General features: G+C 44.5%; 1 protein-coding gene across 4 annotated transcripts; it reads left to right on the top strand.

Moving 5' to 3' along the window:
- Window positions 1–138: 138 nt before the first annotated feature.
- LOC125405793 (oocyte-specific histone RNA stem-loop-binding protein 2-like) lies at window positions 139–7,679 on the top strand. Of its 4 annotated transcripts, none has more exons than XM_087896161.1 (7): window positions 139–333; window positions 1,503–1,563; window positions 3,102–3,197; window positions 3,305–3,409; window positions 4,847–4,999; window positions 5,141–5,261; window positions 7,235–7,679. In XM_087896161.1, exons 3-7 carry the CDS (start codon window positions 3,157–3,159, stop codon window positions 7,298–7,300), a joined length of 486 nt encoding a protein of 161 aa, XP_087752287.1. In that variant the 5' UTR covers window positions 139–333; window positions 1,503–1,563; window positions 3,102–3,156; the 3' UTR covers window positions 7,301–7,679. The 4 variants fall into 4 exon arrangements, with proteins under 4 accessions (XP_087752287.1, XP_087752286.1, XP_087752285.1 ...); XM_087896160.1 differs by lacking the exon at window positions 1,503–1,563 and adding an exon at window positions 1,195–1,259; XM_087896159.1 differs by lacking the exon at window positions 1,503–1,563.
- The last annotated feature ends 32 nt before the right edge of the window (window positions 7,680–7,711 follow it).

Below are 7,711 nucleotides of genomic sequence, written 5' to 3'. Positions count from 1 at the left end.
GCAGCGTCAGCCAATCAGCATTCCAGACCATGACCCCACCCTCTGACCAATCGCTAGGCTCGTGTCTCTCCGGCACACAGAGAGTCTGATGTACATTGGCTCTCCCTCTAGCCAATCGCCACACCCTTCCAGTCTCAGTTCCCCGCAACCCCAGCAACCCCGGGAGGTTTAAATAGAGCCCCGCTAACGATGATGGGCTGGAGGAATTGTTTCTGAGTTGGAAGTGTTTCCTTCTCCTTATTACTTTCTTGCGTTGTTTCTCTTGAGTTGTGTTAGCTTTCGGCTGGAAATGGAGCATTTGTCGCCGGCGTGGCAGTTGTTGGGGCATGACAGGTATGTGTTGATGCTGAATCGCCGCTGACCACTTCCAAGACCTTTTCTGGGTAGAAATTCTTTTTTAGGGAGAATAGAGGAATTGAACCTTTTGACGTAATCCTTACGACATTCTAAAGGATCTTAACCTTTATCTATTTATGTAGTTTTGAACATTGACAAGATGATGAGGTTTATATGTAGGGAGAGGGATGGTTTCACAACTGTAACCCAGCATTTGAGAGACTGAGATAAGATCGCCGTGATTTGAGGGCAGCCTGCTGCACTACACAGTCAGCTCCAGATCACCCTGGGCTAGAGTGAGATCCTTCTAGAAGGAGGAGAGGGATGCGAAGATTATTATATTAGTAGTGGTGGTGGTGGTGAGAATAGGAATGGAAGGAATGGAATCAGAGCCTTGGGGATGCTAGACAAGTACTGTCATTTAGATGTAACTCCCCGGTAACAGCTTTTAGATTTTGTTGTTGTTGTTGTTGTTGTTGTTGTTGTTGTTTGTTTTGTTGAGACAGGGTTTCTCTGTGTAACCGTTCTGGCTTCCTTGGAACTTGCTTTGTAGACCAGGATACAAAGTTCGAGTTGTAGGCCTCGAACTCACAGAGCTCCATCTGCTTCTGCCTCTCAAATGCTGCGATTAAAGGCATGTGCCACCACCACCTGATTTCAATTTCTTTTATTTTTAATTGTGTGTGAGTGAGTGAGTGTGTTTGTGAGTAAGAATTTGTGCCAGTTGGAAGGTCAGAGGCTATCCCCTCAGAGCTGGAGTTACTGACAGTTGTAAGCTGCTCAACAGGGGTGCTGGGAAACTAATTCAACTTCTCTGCAAGAGCTGTATGTCTCTTAACTGCTGAACCACCTCTCCAGCTCCTGAGCCCAAGAAGTTCTTATGTTGGTCTTTTTTATTTCCTCCAAATCTTTTGAGAGCAGGGGTGAGTATAGATTAGATAATTGGCCATGAATGTGGGGGTGATGACTGGGTGGGAAATTTTAGTTAACATACATACTAACCACCTGGAGATCCTGAGGAACTGGATTCTGATTCAGTCGGTCAGGGTATGAGACCAAAATTTCTACATTCATAACAAATTCTCAGCTGATGATGATGCCTCTGGCCCCAGGACCATACTCTTAAGTAACAAAGCATTATGCTATGCTTTTTGTGTGTTGTTTAGCCTAAACTTGTCTTCAGCTTGAAATCCTTCTGCCTCAGCCACTTGGATTCTGAGTTTACAGGTGTGTGATGCCATACCCATCCAGTTTCCTATACTCTGCTTCAGAATAGAGGTGAATTTTTTCTTGTCTTTCTTGTTGTTTTGTTTTTTGTTTTGTTTTGGTTTTTTTTTGCTTTTATTTTTCGAGACAGGGTTTCTCTGTAGCTTTGGAGCCTGTCCTGGAACTAGCTCTTGTAGACCACGCTGGCCTCAAATTCACAAAGATCCGCCTGCCTCTGCCTCCCGAGTGCTGGGATTAAAGGTGTGCACCACCACCGCCCGCCTCTTGTCTTTCTTTTTTTTATAATTTATTTATTTTGATTTCATGTTCCCGCACATAAATATGTGTGAAGGTGTCAGATCCCCTGCCATGTAGGCGTTGGGAATTGAACCCAGATCCTCTGGAAGAGCAGCCAGTGCTCTTAACCGTTGAGCCATCTCTCCAGCAAATTTTCTTTTTTTTTCTTTTTAATGGTTGGTTGAGGCAAGGTCTTAGTATATATCCCTGGTTGACCTCAAACTCATGATTCTCCTGCCCTAACCACCTAAATTTTGGGATTGTAGGCATGTGTTGCCACCCCTCTCTCGAAATTTTTCCTCATTAAATTTTTTAAGATGGGTATGGTAATGTCCACTTGTAATCCCAGCTCTGCAGAGGATGAAGAAGGATTACTACATAATGAGACCTAGTATCAAAGAAAATGTGGGGAACTTGGTGGTGAGAGCTTGTAGTCAAAGCCCTTGGGAGGCTAAGGCCAGAGGATCACAAGTTCAGTGATACCTGGGCTACCAAGTAAAACCCTGTCTCAAAAACAAAGGAACTGTTTTAATATAAAACCTTAGGAACTATTTTAGATGCAGGCCGGTAGATGTATAGAGTATGGCCTGGGAATGATCAAGGCTGTCAGGTACTACTCATGCTAATAGCAGGCCACTTTTTGAGAAAAGTCAGAAAAATAACCTTTACAGCTGGACTTGAGGACTAGAGACATGATCCGTGGGTAAAGCATTTGCAGACCAAGCAGAAGGCAAATTTGGATTCCAGAACCCACATAACTGCTGGTCAGCACGACGGCCTGCCTGTTATCTTAGCCTTCAGGAGCAGAAGCACCTGGAGCAAGCCGGCTAGTTAGACAAGCCAAATCTGTGAGCTCTGGGTTCAAACGAGAGACCCTACTTCAATACACAAGGTGAAGACTAAGACACCTGCCTTCAGTCTCTGACCTAATGCATAAGCACGCATACGCATCCACACATGTGAACAGATGTACACATACACACCCCACACACATGAAAAAGAAGCTGGGCATGCTGGTGCACACCTTTAATCCCAGCACTCAGGAGACAGAGGCAGAGGGATCTCTGAGTTTGAGGCCAACCTTAGTCTACAGAGTGAGTTCCAAGACAGGCTCCAAAGCTACACAGATAAACCCTTTCTTGAAAACCAAAGCCCCAAACAAAAACCCATAACCTTTATCTCCTATGAGAATCTTGATGGTGGAAGGGAGATGCAGGATATTATTCATCCTGTTTCTATTTTAACATCCTTTTCACCTGCAGACACTGCTTCCCCAGAAAGGAGGTGTGTGGAAAGTTTTTGTCCTCTAGGGTAGAGATGGTAAGTGTGGGAGTCATCACAGAGCCCTGTCATGCCAGGTAAGTTGAAAAATAAGCCTGGGGTTTAAGTGAGGGTGAGATGCGCTTATTTCTGCTTTGGTGGCTATAGTTATTCTTTTCAAGGCACTACACATACTTCCCTGCAGGTGGGAAGTTGAGACAGATCAGGTGGTCCTGCAGCGGCGGCAGAAGCAGATAGACTACGGCAAGTGCACACTTGGTTACCAGTGCTTTTTGCAGCAAGTCCCCAGGTGAGTGCAACTGGGGGTGGTTACAACCAGAATGCCAACCAGACAGCCGTAGCTCATTGTCAAGTGATGAAAAGATCACTGGCAGCTGAGTGTTCTAGCAAAGGTGTAGAATGACCAATTCTCCCACAACCTAGTCCCCCAAAATAAGTGTGAGATTTCTCTCAAGTAGAAAAAGCCTTAACCCAGAAGACTTTCAAAGCTTGCTTGTTTCTTTCTTCTAAAGTCTTTGTTTTGTTTTATTTTTATCCTTTTTCCAAAAGATTTATTACATATACAATGTGCCTCCTGCATGTACACCTCCATGCCAGAAGAGGGCACCAGACCTCATTACAGATGGTTGTGAGCCATCATGTAGTTGCTGGGAATTGAACTCAGGACCTCTGGAAGAGCAGCCAAGTGTGCTTAACCTTTGAACCATCCCTCAAGCCCCCGTTTTTATCATTTAATGTGTGAGCTGTGTGAGTGCAGATGTGCCTGTCAAAGTCAGAGGATAACTTTCAAAAGTTGTTCTTTACTTCCAGCATAGGCAGTTCTGGGAATTGCACTGGTCATCAGCACTCCCGCACCCCAGTAAATGTTTTTACCTACTGAGCCATCTTGTTGGCCCCCATGTTTCCTTTTTTATTATTAATTTTCTTTGTCAATGTACAAAGGAATGGATTTCGCTGTGATGTTTTCATTATACGAATGTATTCCATTATTCTTTGTTCATTGTTTTTAATTCTTTTATTATGTATATGGGGTTTTTTCCCTGCATGTATGTCTGGGCACCACATGTATGCCTGTGGAGGCCACAAGAGGTTATCAGATCCCCTAGAACTGGAACTACACACAGTTGCGAGCCACCATGTGGGTGCTGGAAATCAAACCCACGTCCTCTGAGCCATCTCTCCAGCACCCCTCTTCTGTTTTCATGTCATATACATTCCAATATTCTCTCCTCTCTAGTTCCCTTTCTATTTTAATATCTCTCTCTCTCTCTCTCTCTCTCTCTCTCTCTCTCTCTCCCTCCCTCCCTCCCTCCCCCCCCACACACAATGTGAAATGCATCCAAAAGTTGGATCTCATCCTTAATCAGGGACCAGTTTAAGCTTCTGTATAATTCTAACTTTAGTATATGTGCTTGCTGAAATGGGTGTTATTCCCTGCCCCCTCCCTCTGTGTCTCTTAGTCTCATGTAGCCTAGGCTAGCTTCAAACTCAATGTGTAGTCAGTCAATAATAACATTGAAATTCTGATCCTCCTGCTCCACCTCTAAGTGCTAAGATTTCAGAATTCTAGGTATGTGCCACCAGGTCTGGTCCCACTGTATTTGCTGGAATGGAGTATTATCCTGCCCTTGGGTAATCCCTATCTAGGCCTCTGATTCCCTGCGGTAAGCAATGAGCAGTATCCCTTTCCTTTGACCTCAATCTGACCCATATTTGTTGTTGCCAGGGCACAGCGACAGCCTGGGTTTCACCCTCAAACACCAAACAAAAACAGGAGGTACAGTCGCCGATCCTGGGATGCCCAGATCAGGCAATGGAGAAGAGCCCTGCATACCTGGGACCCCCCAAGCCAGCCTCTGCATGACAGGGAGGCTTTGGGGTGTGTTCACTAATCCGGCTCCTTCTATGAGTGGTGTAGGATGAGCCCTACTTTCTCCACTTTGCAAGATTTAGGTTTTGTTGGGTAGAAGTGGGGGGTATCTGCATGAGTGCATGTTCTCCCACTCCGCTGCCTCTGCAGGAAGGCCAGTAAGAACTTCCTAAGGCCGGTGGATTCTACTCCCTTGGATGATCCTCTGGATGACTGGCTCCAGGCTCCGGAATCCTCAGAGAATTGGGACAGAGGCCAGAAAGAGGCCCAGGTAGTGTCCTCTGCCAAAAACCACTGGATTAGGGAACTAGATGGGGTCTGACCTATGAGGGCACACGGTAGAGTCCAGAAGAGCTGGGGGCTGGAGATAGAGGGTGTGGCCTTCCATGCACATGGCCCTGAGTTTCATCTCTTTCACCACAAAAAGAACAAAGGGAATTGGGCATGTTGGTGACCCCTGTAATCCCAGCACTGGGAAGGGAAAAGTCAAGGGCCAGGAATTGTTTATTTCTGTCATTTAAAACTTGATTTGTATGAAATATTAAGAGTTCTTTATTACAGAAATTAACAGTAGGATCAGGAGGTTAAGGCCAGCCTGTTGCCAAACAAAAACAAGACCTGCAAGCAAGCAAGCAAGCAAACAAAAACATCAACAGGGCAATCAAAAATACCCTTGAAAATTGAACCAGGCATAGGTATGGGCAGTGTTGGCTCTACGGGTAGGCTATCTCAGGCCACACTGAAACGTGGTGTGCCCTTCCTTTCAAATGAGTTTTTTTTCTTTTTTTTTAAATTTTTTTATTATTTCATGTGCATTAGAGCTTGGCCTGCATGTATATCTGTGTAAGGGTGAGGGGTACTCTGAAATTGGAATTACAGGCAGGAATAAGATGCCATGTGGGTGCTGGGAATCGAACCCGGGTCCTCTGCATGAGCAGCCAGTTCTCTTAACCGCTGAGCCATCTCTCCGACCCCTCAAATGAGTTCTTATGCATGACTTGCAGTGGTCTTAAATTTTGTTTTGCAGTTTTCTTTTGCCTTGCAGTATTGAGCTATATTGCCTACTTGTCCTTAAGGTTGCTTTATCTCCTTCTTTCCTTCCTTCCTTTTTAATTTTATTTATTTAGTTATTCATTTGTTGGTGAAAGGGAGGTGAGACAGCATCTTACTCTGTAGTCCAGGTTGACCTAGAATTCGCTATGTAACCCAGGGTTGCCTGGAGTTTATGGTAATCCTCCTGCTTCTCTCAAGGATTGGGGGATTGTAAATTTCAAGACTTGGTTTCTTTCAATGTTTTGCAAATAAGCACTTAACGTTCACACAGCCATTTAACGTTAGTAAACATAATAGTAATAAAAGGGGAGCAAGGTGTTCCTGGGTATAGTGGTCCACGTCTGTAATCTCAGCACTGGTGAGGCAGAGGCAGGGGGATCTCAGTGAATTGTAGGCTAGTTTAGTCTACATAGTAAGTTCCAGGACAGCCAGATGTCCACAGTGAGTTCCTATCTCAAAACAAAAAAACCAACCAAACAAACAAGGAGTTAGAGTCTCAGATTTTGATATAACCTTTACCTACTATTTGGCTGCCATTTAAGCTTTCAGGTGCTTTTGTTGTTGATTTTTTAAATATGGTGATTGAAAGGAAAACGATAATAAATATATTTACTTAAACTATATAGTGCAAGCTAGGCAGTGGCAGCGCATGTCTTTAATCCAACTACTTGGGAGGCAGACACAGGTGGATCTCTTGTGAGTTTGAGGCCAGCCTGGTCTACAGAGTGAGTTCCAGGACAGCCAATGCTACCCAAAGAGACCCTGTTTCCAAAAATCAAAACCAAAACAAAAAGTATATATTGCAACTAGACCTGGAGGTCTATGTCTGTAATCCTAGCATCTGGGAGGCTGAGGCAGGAAGAACAGAGTTTAAGGATATCCTTAGCTACATAGTAAGTTTGAGGCCAGCAGGAGCTACATAAAAGCTTGCCTCAAAAACAAGGACATAAAGTAAGTAGCACAGTGCAATTGCTGGGAACCATGTTTCCATATTTTTGTCAAATGTACAATGCAAAGTGAATCTTCACCCTCCTCCTCCTATTTTTTAGGTTTCCCTATATACTTGGTTGGTACCTGAAATGTGGAGCAGGCTAGGCTCTGCCTCCCAAGTGCTGGGATTTTACATATGTGCCACCACACCTGACTTTCCACCTCCACTCTTTAATAACTTTTTTTCCCATTCTTTTTCAGTTTGCATACTTGAAGGGTCCTGTTTCCTCTTCTCCTGAGCTCAAAGAGGAAGAGCCTCACCACTGAGCCTACCGCCGTTTACCTATCCCAGACGTGTAGGGTGCAAACTAAAGAAAACCCGTATTTTGTAGGGACTCGCTGCTACTACTGTTATAGCCAAGTGACTGGAATGACTACTTTCCAACCAATTAAAAAGGACATCTAAAACTATGACCTACTAGTGATCACAGCACGACAGCATTTATTGGAAACTTTTTAGTCAGCTGAGACTCCAACTTACCGAAGAGCCAGGAACCTGTATGGTGGTTTGGCTCCCCCCACACCACACCACCTATATCAACATTCAGTTCTTGAAAGAGGACTTAAAACTTTGGCTGAGGTGAGAGATGGTGGTGGTAGTGGAGATTTAATAAAAAGGTGGTTTCCAGTTCCTGAAGAGGAAATACAGTACTGTCGACATCGGTTCCTCATAGGCCA

This window comes from Myodes glareolus, chromosome 13 (assembly GCF_982192425.1).
Source record: "Myodes glareolus chromosome 13, mMyoGla1.1, whole genome shotgun sequence".
Lineage (NCBI taxonomy): Eukaryota > Metazoa > Chordata > Mammalia > Rodentia > Cricetidae > Myodes > Myodes glareolus.
The sequence above is the reverse complement of the archived record's forward strand: the minus strand, read 5'-3'. Positions and strand labels throughout refer to the sequence as shown.

Excerpts from the sequence above, each read along its gene's own strand:
- LOC125405793 (XM_087896159.1), top strand. The coding sequence starts at position 290 with ATGGAGCATTTGTCGCCGGCGTGGCAGTTGTTGGGGCATGACAG. Across the intron at positions 334-3,101 it reads CAGTTGTTGGGGCATGACAG|ACACTGCTTCCCCAGAAAGG; the intron begins GTATGTGTTGAT and ends TTTCACCTGCAG. Across the intron at positions 3,410-4,846 it reads TTTTTGCAGCAAGTCCCCAG|GGCACAGCGACAGCCTGGGT; the intron begins GTGAGTGCAACT and ends TGTTGTTGCCAG.